This window comes from Dipodomys ordii, unplaced genomic scaffold, assembly GCF_000151885.1.
Source record: "Dipodomys ordii isolate 6190 unplaced genomic scaffold, Dord_2.0 Scaffold86, whole genome shotgun sequence".
NCBI classification, from domain to species: domain Eukaryota; kingdom Metazoa; phylum Chordata; class Mammalia; order Rodentia; family Heteromyidae; genus Dipodomys; species Dipodomys ordii.
In genome coordinates, this window is record NW_012267302.1 from 7,383,793 (window position 1) to 7,397,182 (window position 13,390).

Sequence of the window (13,390 nt, forward strand, 5' to 3'; positions counted from 1 at the left end):
GGGGAAACAAAGGAGGAGGCTACAATGCTTGATAAGAAATGTACTCATTATCTTGCCCATGTAATTGTAACCCCTCTGTACAGTATTTTCACAAACAACAACAACAACATGAACTTACCTCTGGAGGTCTGAGTGATTCCAAACAGATCAGGTTGCATGTCTGGTGTTCATGATGTAGCCGAGGGAGCTGCAGAAAGATCTCGGGGCCCTGGAACATCTCAGGTGGCACCGGCTCTATGGGGTCCCCGTCCTCCAGCAATACCATTGCTGAGGCCATCAGCCAGTGGTTTCAAGGCACAAAGTGTCCCCTGGCACTAGGATCTCGCTACAGCTCCCAAATGTTACAGGGGAATTTAATCAGTGAGATACGGGAAAGCCACACTTTAAAAGGTCGAATTGGTAGTCTTTATTAAAATATTGGTGTTTGTGTGCATTTGTATATTGTTGTGTATTGTGTATATTATGTACTGAGGTCTGAATCCAAAGTAATCACCTCTCTAGGCAAGCACTCTACCATTTGAACTATACATCTAGCCCTTAAGGTAATTTCTGATAATTTTTGTGTGTGTGAATAATTGTTAATTTACAATAAATTATTGTAGCTAGAATTACAGGCATGAGTCATCAGCACCTGGCCTTTGTAAGCTACTAAGATAAAGCAATCCTACAACTGGTGATGGTAGTTCCAGGAGTGAACTATCAATATTACTAGGTACCAGTGACTCATGCCTGTAATCTTCACTGGACAGGAAGCTGAGATCTGAGAAATCACAGTTGGCGAAAATCCCAATAGACTCAATATAACCAGCAGAAACAGGACTTCTTCCCCTGCATTTCGTTATCGTCCATGACAGCAATAGAGTAACAAAGTTTTCAGCAAAGAACTGCAGGGTTTCTGCCTTCAGACTCGCCTCCTCATGCCTGGTCTTCTGCAGCACCTGTCTCTTCACGCACAAGGCGCTTCGCGGCACAGCCTTTCGCTCAGGCATGCGCACGCAGAGTCTTAGCCTATAGCACAGGATCTCTGAGTTTATGTATTATTTGTGTGGGGCTATACAGAGCTTAAACTAGCCTTCTGGTAATTAAGGGCACACCTGAGCTCTATCAAGTACATACAAGCATGGTCCATGTTTGCTTATTCACTCTCTAACCCTACAGCACTAAGCTCCAGGTCTGCATTTCTTTGAGTATTTCATATTCTCTCCCTGATGGGTGATCAATCATCAGAATTCTTTTCACAGGCTTTTAAAAAAGCAAGAGATTATAGTCTTAAGGATGATAGTAGGAAATGGTACATAACCAAACAAGCTCACTCATATCCTAAAACCAACCTGAAATCCATTAAAGGTAGTAACAGTAACATACAGACACCCCCAAAATAAGTTATTACCAATTTAAATAAATACCTAATTACCTCAGAGCACTCATCAAGCTGATTTGTTATTCAGCCTTTTGGTGTAGAGGATTCATCTCAGGGCCTTGCACTTGCTAGGCATGCTCTCTCGCAGAGCTTAATCCTGGACCCCCCTAAAAACGTCTTTACAAATAAGAATTCCAAGCGGGGCGCCAATGGCTCATGCCTGTCATCCTAGCTACTCTGTAGACTGAGATCTGAGGATCATGGTTCAAAGCCAGGCCAGGCAGGAAAGGCCATGAGACTCTTATCTCCAATAAACCACCAGAAAACTGGAAATAGTGCTGTGGCTCAAGTGGTAGAGCACTGGCCTTGAGCTAAAGAGCTGAGGGGTAGCACATAGGCCCAGAGTTCAAGACCCACAACTGACAACAACAACAATAACAACAAAGGATTTGAGAGCTGTGTTCCAACTGGTTCATGTTGACACACTGACTCCCAACCTTTGTACTATCACCTCCCAAAACAGGACTCTTTTTTTCCCCCCTTCAGTAACGGGTGCTCTTTCTCTTTTGCTTGTTCTATTCTCAGATTTGTTCTTTTTTTCATCTTTACTTGGCCCACAACACCACAACAACCACAGACAGTGGAGAGGGGATAGAGAACAGGATCGCTCTCAGTTAATAGATTCTGGTTTAATAGCTTCTTCTACTACAGCTGTTGACATTTAAAACTTGAAAAATCATCTGAGTTTAAACCTTGTCTGAACTTGACAGCATATAAGTAATGAGCAGGAGCGTGGGGACCCCTGCACCTGGGTCTGCCCCCTAGGGAATTGCTGGCCAGGGCTCTGCTGTCATCCCCCAGGTATGGCAGACAATGGGGAAGAATGCCTAGCAGGCCTCACTCAGGAATCCAGTGCTCAAGCTGTTAGCACAGCACTGGTGTTTCAACATTCCTTGGGCTTTACCATCTTTCTGTTCATTTTAAATGAAGAAGTCAGAGGCAGAGCTTATCAAATCCATGATATTGTTAAGAGCACTTGAAGGCAGCTTTAAAAACAAGAATTACTTACATCAACCTACTTTATTGCTTCAGTTTCTGACTCTAAAGGACACAAAGTAGACTGAAGCAATTTAACATGCCTGTAACCTCCAATTTCACCTCCCCCTGAGGGCATATTTCACCTCTTGTTGTCTTTTTTTCCTAGACTAAATCAATAGAGGGAGAATCCAGCCAAGACACATGTCATAACTGTATTAAAGGTCAATGAGGTTTAAACAAATTGGGCCCCATTCATAAATAAGTGGCTCACTTTATACTGGGCACAGGGTGAAATACTGTGCACCCAAAACAGCTTTAAGGTTAATTGCGCCTTCAGTTGACAACACTGGGAGCTAAGCCTAAAGCCATGCTTGTTGGGTCTTAGTCCATCTTTGGACTGACTGGGTCCAAGGACAGGTAAGTGAGAAGTGCTCCCGTTCCCCAGCCTCCCTTAGCCTGGGAGACAATCAGATGCAGCGGGAGTCAAGTCAAGCAGGAACTCATTTATTAACAGGGAGCATCCCCTGCGTGGGAGGGGAGGAAATGGAACCAACCAATCACTGAAAGGCCATACCTTATCATTCACCTAAGCTTCCATGAGTTGTTTACACACTGAACCTAAACAAATCCCGCTCTGCCCACTCAACTTCCTCTCAGGGCCATCTTTGTTACCTGTGTTCCCCACAGATTTCCCCACAGATTCACCCTTTTTGTTTTAATGGCAGATCCACTTCCCAGTTAGTTATCCTTTTCCCCTCCTCTGTAAAGGTTATTTTAACAGGATTACATTTGGCCAAAAACAGGGTTGGAGGCAAGTCTGGAAGGAGGTCCCTTGTGCATAAGAGCCCATCCCCCACCTAGCACAATAATAAACATTAGCCCCACCACAGTTAGAAATGTCCCAAGCAGTAAAATTTAAAACAAACTGTGCAGACATAGCAACGCAATCCCGGGCACCTGGTGTCTTTCAAGTAAGCCAGTTCCTTGTACGTGCCTTCAAGCGAGCACAGGGGTCAAGATAACCTTTAAACTTTACTGTCAGCTCCCAACACCCTGTCTCTGTTTAAAGAAGCGAACCCGCCTGTCTTAGGTTGGGTGGATCGCTTTGTCTGTCTTACCCGTCATCGGGAACTTCTTCAGAGCAAAGCTGAAGGCCCTGTCTTAGGTTGGTCAGAGTGGCACCCCCTCTTACCCTTCTCTGGCTGCAGTTCCTCTCGGGGAAATTTATTCACTTGGAGCTTGATCTTATGTAACTGGCTGGCTCATAAGAGTTTTGCAGTGCACGTATAATGTAAGGAAGGCATAGAAAAAGCATCAGCAAAAGCATTCCCAGGCCAAGCAATGTCAATAGCCCTTTAACATTAGTCAGGGATGGGATAGCAGTCTTTGCCACTTTAGAGTCCAGAGGTGGGGCTTGTTCTAGAGCAGGTTTTAGACATATTTACAGGACACATAACAAAGGGTGGTTGTACAAGCAATTAGTAAAAGAACAATTAGGGCAGGTAACATTAAAATAGATAGCTCCTACAAAAATATGTTTTAAACAGTCCATACGTAATGACATAGGGTGGTGATCAAAATGAAGGTCAGGCCACCAGGTCGAAGGGACAGCTTCTCTTGTGATGCTATTGATGATTTCTGCATTGCCAGTGCTGATCACTGCCCAGGTCACCCGTTGAGGTTGATGTGGATTCCGTAGCCATTGCCGGGACTGGGAAGGTCAGGACAGCCATCAGCTAGAGTATCACCATCTGCAGTTGTTAAAGAACACAAGAGCTTCTCAAGGGCTGGTTGCCCTTGGGGATGGTTAGTTTATCCTTAGGCATCCTCCTGTATAGAAGAAATGGGTAAAAACTTAAGGTTCCTGGCAGGAATCCAAATGGAGGCTGTCTCCCCTATGGGAAAAATGCATCCAAATCCCCTGCCCATGGTAACTAGGGGGTCAGGTCTTCTCCATTGTTGTGTCAGGGGGTCCTTCCACCTGACTTTCACTTGGGGCTTAGGGTTTAGTTGTCCCCAGTCAGTTGCCCCTTTTGAAAAATTGAAAATGTTAACTGTATATAGGGGAGTAACTCCCCCTTTTTGTTTTAATTGCTCCTTAAGACATTGGTGATTTCTTTTTATAATGGCTTGGCCTTGGGGCTTATAGAAAATTCCTGTATAGTATGATTAATATGCCATTTGTCAAAAAACTCTGACATTGCTTTACTGACAAAACAGGGTCCATTATAGGTTTTAACTAGTAGACCCAAGGTGGCAAAGCACTGAAGAAAATGTGCTTGTGAATGTTTAGTACTTTCTCCTGTATGTGTTGTGGCCCAGGGAGAGTTTGGGCCATCCTCCGCCACCACCAGGCAGAGCTCTTTAAGATCCTTAGCTTCCCATGGATACCATTTCAAGGGCCTGTTAGCCCCTGGTGCCACATTGACCGGATATGCTTGGGGGAGTGAATCCTGTGGCCTAGAGTCTGGGCTCTTGGGTGGCCCTTCCTTTCCAGAGGAGGTTTCCCAGTAGGTTACTTCCCCAGCCCTTGGCCCCTCCATGGGGTAGGGGTCTGGGTCTCGCAGGTCTCGTAGGCCGCCGTACCTCCCTTCCAATCAGGGGAATAGGGAGGGGGCCTAGGACCGTCAGGGGCACCTGAGTAGCTGCCTACGCCCCTGTATGCACAGATAGTGCGTTCCTGGTCGAATTTGACCTGTTCCTTTTCCTTTTTACTTTCCAAGTCCTCCTGTACTCTTTCTAGGCCTAATGTTGCCTCCTCCTCCATCTTTTGTGATATAGCATTACCCATACTTAGGGTTTCACTTACCCCAAAAGACCGCTTAGCCTCGGCCGGTATCTTTTCCTTTCATGCCCCACTTTGGACGCCAGATGTTGGGTCTTCATCTGTCTTTGGACAGACTGGGTCCAAGGAAAGGTAAGTGCAAAGTGCGGGCCGCTTGCCCATTCCCCAGCCTCCCTTAGCCCGGGAGACAATCAGACGCAGCAGGGAGTCAAGTCAAGCAGGAACTCATTTATTAACAGGGAGAATCCCTCTTTTAAAGCAAAAGACTGCTTGGGAGGGGAGGAAATGGAACCAACCAATCACTGAAAGGCCATACCTTATCATTCACCTAAGCTTCCACGAGTTGTTTACACACTGAACCTAAACAAGTCCCGCTCTGCCCACTCAACTTCCTTTCAGGACCATCTTTGCTACCTGTGTTCCCCACACATGCTTGGGTCTGAAAGTCAGCTACCAGCCAAGGTGTTCTCTTTGACAAAGTTACTCTCCAACTGTACAGCCTCCAGGTATGGCCTCCTCTTCCTGGCCTCTATTTTTCATTGCCTGGACAGACTATAACTGCCAGTAAGGCTCGACTGGGCCTATACATTCTGCGGTTGTAACTCACTGTATTCAGGGAAATTTGAGGCTATGGTCGCATTTGTATAATTGGCAAATCACATGCAAGAACCCAGTACTGGAATGAGAACTAAGGGGAGCTAATAAAGGAGCTCCTGGGGAGGTTTTCTTGTGGCAAGTAGATAGCTCCGCCATGCTGCTCTCATCTCGTCTTGAGTAATAACCAGATGCTTAGACCTGTGACAGTCATCTTGAAATGGAATTGACAGGTGAGAAAATAAAAATCTAATTTCTAAGTAGGGTGAAGAAAAAAATGGAAAGATCTTAGGCCTTTTAAGAAGCTGTTAAGTTGCCATGCATTCCCAGACACATTGTTTTGTAAGATAATTAAATGTCTCTATTGTGGAAAGCCAAAAGCATCCCTCACCGGTCTCCATGACAGGAAGGGGGTCCCTCTTCTCTTGGAATTTATTATTGATTCAGGGAAATAATACAAGGAACTGTTACGACTAATAGAAAAGTATGGAAGCCACAAGGAAAGAGGAAATGGATGAGGTTTTATAGATGGGCGGGCCTCGGACCGCCCCGTGACCCACACCAGGTCGGGGAGGTCATGGAGACGAGCTGTCAGAGTCTGCACCTAGGTCCTGGCTCTGCTGCAATCCTGAGCCTGTGGTTGGAACTCCTCAGACTTTAGCTCTTCTTGAGGGCTTCAGTGGCTGTTAGCAAAACCCTGGGTAAAGACCCTTAAGCCAGTCAGGCATCCTAACCTTCTCCCAGGTAGATGGAATGGCAGCTTGGGCCACACACCTGGTTGGTAGCTGACACTAAGTCTTAGGAACGACAGCCTGGGTTAGCCCCAGCTGGTGATCCTCCTATCTGTGCCTCTTGAGTAGCTGGATTACAGGAATGTGCCCCCACGCTTGGCCCTCACTGAGTATCTTAAGAAGGAAAATCACACCATCGAGTCCTGCTCACTGAGTGAACTGGGGGATTACGCTTGCAGTATAAATGAGCAGTGCCCAATTCATCATTGTTGCAACAGCAAACTCTTGCTCTCTCCTGAACAGATAGATTGCAATCTAGAAATCATCTCTCAATGGGAGGAATAAGATGGTACTGCCCTTCAGCCTGGAAATTAGAATTTGCATTTGTTTTTCTAAATAGTAAGTTGGATTTTGGAAGCAGAAGGAAAAACTTTTAACACTATTCAAAGGGGAAAAGATTTAGTATTTTTAAATAAATGACAGCCAGACAATTGTACGTCCTCATGCAAATAAGTAGAGGTGTCTATATTTAAGTTTTTATCACCTTGGATTATGCAATGTTGGTGTGGAATCAACAAAAGAATAGAGATGTTGATTTGTAGCAAAATTAAACCTCCCTTTCATTGATCTCACCACATAGAAATCACTATGTGGCTCAAGCTAACCTTGAACTCACAATCCTCCGCTCCATCTCCGTCCACCACAGCCAACCGCTATACCAGTTTTGTATCTGACAAAATTTGAGCATGGGAAGATTAGGTGATGCATGTGGCTACCATGTAGCATAAACAGACATTAAACACAAGCATGGGTGCTCCACTATTCCATGCTGAAGATGGATCTTCCTGCCCTACAAGCTGATTGTGTGCAGATCTTCCTTCCTAACTTTAAGTTGAATTACTGAATGCTGGCAGTCTGAAATTGGCCATGATGGAGACAGTAAATATTTGCACCATGGAAATTGCTAAGCACTTGGAATACTGTCTTTTTATGGACAACCAGTTTATCTGCTCTTCACTGTACTAGTCAGCCTTTGTAGTCACCACTAAATACAATGACTTATTTAAGAAATACACAATCAGTACATTTAGAAATGTCTATCTAGTATCAGGAAAAACAATCCATTTAAATATTTGAGATATAACCCTTCTTCTTCTTGACACTGACTATATTTTGATAAAAACACCTTTACTAATTCTGACAGTGTGAGACATTCTATTCTTAAATTCTATTCTCATGTCAGAGTAGCAAAGTTTTAGAAGGGCAAAGTCAGTAATTAGGAAGCAATAATCAGGATTGAATGTATCACGACCAAGAATCAACATTATTATGTATGTTTATGCCATTGTCTGGACAAGGCTATTAGCCAGAAGGCTGGGAAATGGTTCATAAATGTTAAATATGCAATTTTTCTCTACAGCATTTTTCTTTTGCCAAGTAGAATTTAAACATAAAGATACTATAGCTACTTCATAGCAAGCAATTGATGCAAAGTGATGGACTTATTTACAACGTGCATCATGACTTATGAGAGGACAAATTTCTTTTAAAGGGAAGTCACATTAGAGATATAGAGAAATGAGAACATCAAGTTTTCTTCCTTCTTTCTATTAAGCCGGAGCAAACGAATTGCTGTTAAAATTTTGTAAATCTACTGTCTTCCTGAGTTGAAAAATTAATTCACGTACATTAAATCAAGAGGAGATTTTTCATTCATAAATGGGAAAAAATCACCTTTGTTACTAGGATGTTCAGAAACTCAGGTAGCTGTGTATATTCTAAATTGAAGGCTGAGAAATATTTCTCCAAACATCTGACCCCTAAATCGTCAACCTGATAAAAGAATGCTCACATTCTTCAGAAAGAGAAAAATAAGAGTTCTGAGAAAAGTGGCCACTATTCTGTAGTGGTTTCCCTTAAAAATGTCATTAGCATTTTAAAAAATTTAATTGAATTGTAAAGGTGATGTACAGAAGGGTTATAGTTATATAAGTAAGGTAATGAGTACATTTCTTGTCTAACATGGATACCCCTTCCCTTGTTTTCTCCCACTTTCCCTTCCTCCAGACTCCTCCCGTACCCCAAGTTGTAAAGTTCATTTCCAACATAGTGTCTTGTGAGTATCGCTGTTGCATTGGTTCACCCTTTGTCCTTTGTCTCACCATTTTGTGATTTCCCCTTCCCTTCCTCAAATCAGATAAACAAATGCACAAGACACAGGGCACCAAGATTAAAGACAGTGATAACAGGGAATAAGCCAAAGGGGAATAAAAAATACCTTCACACTTGATATATATCTATATCTATATATCTATATCTGTATCTATATACAGATATAGATATATATATATATTTTTTTGGGTCCGGTCGTGGGACCTGAACTCTGGGCCTGGGCACTGTCCCTTAGCTCTTCAGCTCAAGGCTAGTGCTCTACCACTTGAGCCACAGCGCCACTTCCGGCTTTTTTCTTTTGCTTATGTGGTGCTGAGGAATCGAACCCAGGGCCTCAGGCATGCCAGGCAAGCGCTCTACCACTGAGCCACCTTCCCAGCCTGATATATGTATTTTTAAACATATTTTTTTCCATATCTTGGAGTTCATTTCAATTAGTGCCATTAGGTTTTTAACTAGGTCTAATTTTACCTAGAATAAGATTTTTGCCCAAAGAGGTAAACAGTTTTGTGGAGAAAAAGCAATGCGTATTTCTTTACATTGCTGCCTAAGTGGTAAGGGTCCTAGGGCCCCAAGAAAGGTGAGAAGTGTATAGACATGGGCAAATGGAGAAACATTTGCACAGAAGCAACATCTGTATTCTCACTTCATTGCTTATTTACCTATTGGACACTTTCATGTCCTAAAATTAATTTGCCTGATCTATGTTTCTCTGATAGAATTTTTCTCAGCAACTCAACTCTGGATCTCCTCTCAATCCCAAACCACAGAATCTTCTATTCTTTCTCCTTCATTATTAATCACTTATTAGAAGTTTATTTTGTACTGTCGTGTGTGTGTGTGTGTGTGTGTGTGTGTGTGAGATGAGTCACGTGTGCTGTGCTGGGGAAGGAGTCAGGGAGAGGGTGGGGAGGCTAGCCAGCAAATGACAATGCAGCATAGATGCCTGGGCCTTGCCATCACAGCCCCAGTCTGAGGGCCGGTAGCCCAGGCCAGTCTTGAACTGGCTATGTAGCTCTGGCTTGTTTTGAACCCATGATTGATGCTCCTGCTGGGATCACAGGTGTGGACCACCACAGCCAGCACAGCTTTTCATGGGAAGGAAAAGCCAGCCCCACAAAATGAACTCATCAATCACTTCAGCCCCCACCCCAGCTCGCCAGTGCTTCCGTCGATGGCCCAGGGCTCCGGAGTGGTTGAGGGTGACCCCAGAAGCTGCGTTTTTGACAGACAGGACAGCATTTGGGTGGGATTAGTCAGACTGCTGCGTGGCTAACCGACTGACTTCACTCTGGAGTAGTAGACCTCACGTGATTGTGTTTCTGAACTCTTGGTGATCACAGCCAAAGTGTGGGGAACATGTGCTCAGTAACATTTCATTGAAATGTAGGAAGAAGATGATTTCCAGCCTCAAGCTCCCTTTAGGCTAGGAAGTATTTGCTATGCATGGGCTCGCTGTGCTGAAGGCAGCATGGCCAGTACTCATGGAGAGGAGCCCTGGGCCTAGGAGGTCCCTGTGCTGCCCAGTCCCAGAGAGCCTGCAGGAGCAGGGTGTACAGCAAACCCCTGCGCCTCCCTGATCAGAATGCCAGCGTCGGCAATATGATCCGAACAACACTAACTGCATGGCATGGAGACCTGAAGACGTCTGACACGGGCAGACCTGAAGGGCAGTGGGAAGTCTGGTGGAAACCCTGGTGACCACAGTTGTGTGCTGGGAACCAGGAAGGGTGACTTGTAAAACCCTGCACCAGTTCACCGGGGAGTTCCCACTCGGCCCCCAACCAAACCGGACAGGATGTGTGGGGATGGGGCCACAGGAGCAGCTCTCATTTTGACTACCCCATTGTGCCTGGGTCACAAGAGTCTGGCCACACCCCCTATTTCCCCCCTGTTTTTCTGACCAATGGGATCCAAGAATAGAGGCCACGCCCACCTTCCATGCTGCCTAGTAGCACTGGTATTCCCTCAACTGACTCACACCACTACCAGCCATGGAGGGAGGTAGAGGTACGGAGTGGTGAGGGAGCAAATCGAGGTGAATCGAGGTGACATAGTTGGTGCACCGAAGTAGACAGAGTTGGTGGTGACTAGAGAACGGATGTGACATCCAAGAGCCTGGGAATGTGGCCCCCACATCTTCCCCGTCCCAGCGCTGGGATGTCTGAACAAACAAGACTGAAAAAGTTAGCCGCAGGAAAGAAACTCCTTCAAGAATACCAGCAGAGGAATGGTCCTGCCGGATCTGCAGAACCCAAGAGAAAGAAGAAGACTAAAAAAGGAGGTGACCCCAAGACAAAGACCGCCAGGGACGGTCATTCAGCTGCGGGTGTGGCCAAAGACCACGCAGGCCTTCAGCATCCCCCACTTCTGGGCACAGTCAGAGCTGCAGGGGTCAAGAGTGACCCGGGTCCCTCTGCCACCGAGGACCTCGAAGGGTGCTACCAACACCTGCTGCTTGCCCTGGATGCCAGCAGAATACAAAACGAGCAGCTCTGCAGAGAGCTCGAACAACTGAAGCAGGAAAATAAAGAGCTGCAGGAGCGGCAGGAGGCGACCGCTTGTATGCACAAGGCACTGGGAGCAGAGCGGGAGCAGTACAAGCTATCAGTGCAGATGGTGGCTTCAGAAAAATCCAGTTTACAGTCTGCCCTGGCCCACATGCGGCAGGTGGCCGACGGAAGAGCCCAGGAGTGGGACGGTCTCACCAGCCACCTGCAGGTTGCAGAGCAGCGCGTGAGGGAGCTGGAGATGAAGCTGTCCGACATCTCCACCACGGAGACTGACACCGAGCTCCACAACCTCGAGCTCACGAAAGCCCTGAACCGCCTGACGCTGCAGCTCCAGCAGAAGAGCAGAAGCTGTGAAGACCTGGAAGACGAGAACATCGAGCTGCGGGACAGGCTGGACGCGCTCCAGACACAGAAGGCCAACATGGAGCTCCAAATTCACAAGTCCCAGCAGGCGCTGGTGGAGCACGCAGAGTTGGAAAGACAACTCAAGAGCATGAGAGAGCTGGCCACCACCTTCAAGCTGGAGAGAGACTCCCTGGAGGAGGACCTGAGGGTGGAGAGCTGTACAGGGAAGGAGAAGGCCCGGCAGCTCTTAGAGGAGGTGGGCAGGCTGAGAGAGGAGAAAGAGCAAGGGGCCAGGCAGGTGTTGGAGCTGGAGGGCGAGCTGGTGGAGCTGAGAGAGCAGCTGGCAGAGCTGCAGCGCCCTGCGGGGCCATCTCAGGCTGAGCAGCGGCTGCAGGCTCAGGCCTTGCAGTTGCAGAAGGAGCTCGAGACCCTGGAGGAGCACCTTCACCTCCAGGTGGAGGAGAACCAGAGCCTCCATCTTCAGAGCCTGGAGCAGCATCAGCGGCTGTGGCCACTGGAGAAGAAGGCGGAGGGATGGGAACAGCATGCCGAGGACCGGCGCAAGATCCTGGAGACGATGGAGAGAGAGCAAGAGACCATGAGACACACGCTGGTGTGCAACCTCCAGCTGAAAGAGCAGCTGGCCCAACTGCAGGACGCCTGGCAGAGGCTGAGCGCTGAGAAGGAGTCGCTTGCCGGCCTCCTGCACGCCTAGCAGCAGGAGAAGAAATATCTTCAGGAGAAGCGGGAGGAGACGCTCAAAGAATGGAAGGAGATGGCTGAGTTCAAGCACCAAGCGCATTGTATTAGAGATGCTATTTTTATGAATCCTGTATTAGCATACTCACATTATTTTTGATATATTTGATGCTGATTTATGGAGCAGGCTCCATAATTCTTTAGACTTTTTTCAGGAAAAGTTTATATTTCCTCAAACGAGTCATTCCATTATTGAACATGATATGTTGGTGCATTCATGCATGTTTTTTAAAAACATTTGTATTTTAATCTACTATGATGGATACTGAGGGGTGAGAAACGGTGCAAACTGTGAAAAAGAAGAAAAGGTCATTCATCCTGTTTGGAAAAAGTAATACTAATAGAACAAATAGAGGTGTCTTGTAGTGGAAAACATACAGCAAATAAGTACAGAAATGTAATTCAGAATAACATAATACAGGATTATAGAACATCTATAATGAGAATAGCAAGTGTCTCCATTTTATACTTGTAAATTGTTCAAGTGAATATTCATTGAAGCCAATAAAATATTTAAATTCAAAAAAGTTTATTTTGAATTTTTCACTCTGTTCCAACTCCATTCCTTTAAAAAATACCCCATATATGGGCTGGGAAGGTGGCTCAGTGTTAGAGCGCTAGCCTTAAGCTGAGGAGCTGAGAACAGCACCCAGGCCCAGAGTTCAGGCCCCATGACTGACAACAACAACAACAATAACAACAACAAAAAACACCTCTTACAGCTGGGCATTGGTGGCTCATTCCTATAATCCTAGCTACTGAGAAGGCTGAGATCTGAGGATGGTGATTCAAAGCCAGCCCAGGCAAAAAAGTCTGTGAGACTCTCCAATTAACCACCCCTCACAAGTGTAATTGTGTCTCAAGCAGTAGAACATGAGCCCTGAGTGTAAAATCTGAGGGACAACACTCAGGCCGCAAGTCTAAGCCCCAGGACAGACCAGTATATACACACAAGCACACACAGACACACAGACAGACAGACAGACACACACACATACATCCTGTGTGCCCAACTCAATCCTTATAACTATTTTTGTCACTCGTTTATAGTCTTTACACTGCTTTGAGTTGCCTTTCTAAAGCACAGATCTAA

At 45.8% G+C, this 13,390-nt stretch overlaps 1 protein-coding gene and 1 pseudogene across 1 annotated transcript; both read left to right on the forward strand.

Moving 5' to 3' along the window:
* The window catches only part of LOC105992647, a 36,669-nt pseudogene extending 26,288 nt beyond the window's left edge, over positions 1-10,381 (forward strand).
* Positions 10,382-10,840: 459 nt separating this feature from the next.
* Positions 10,841-12,253, forward strand: LOC105992648 (golgin subfamily A member 2-like). The gene has a single exon (XM_013025604.1). The coding sequence runs from the start codon at positions 10,841-10,843 to the stop codon at positions 12,251-12,253; it is 1,413 nt and encodes a 470-aa protein (XP_012881058.1).
* The last annotated feature ends 1,137 nt before the right edge of the window (positions 12,254-13,390 follow it).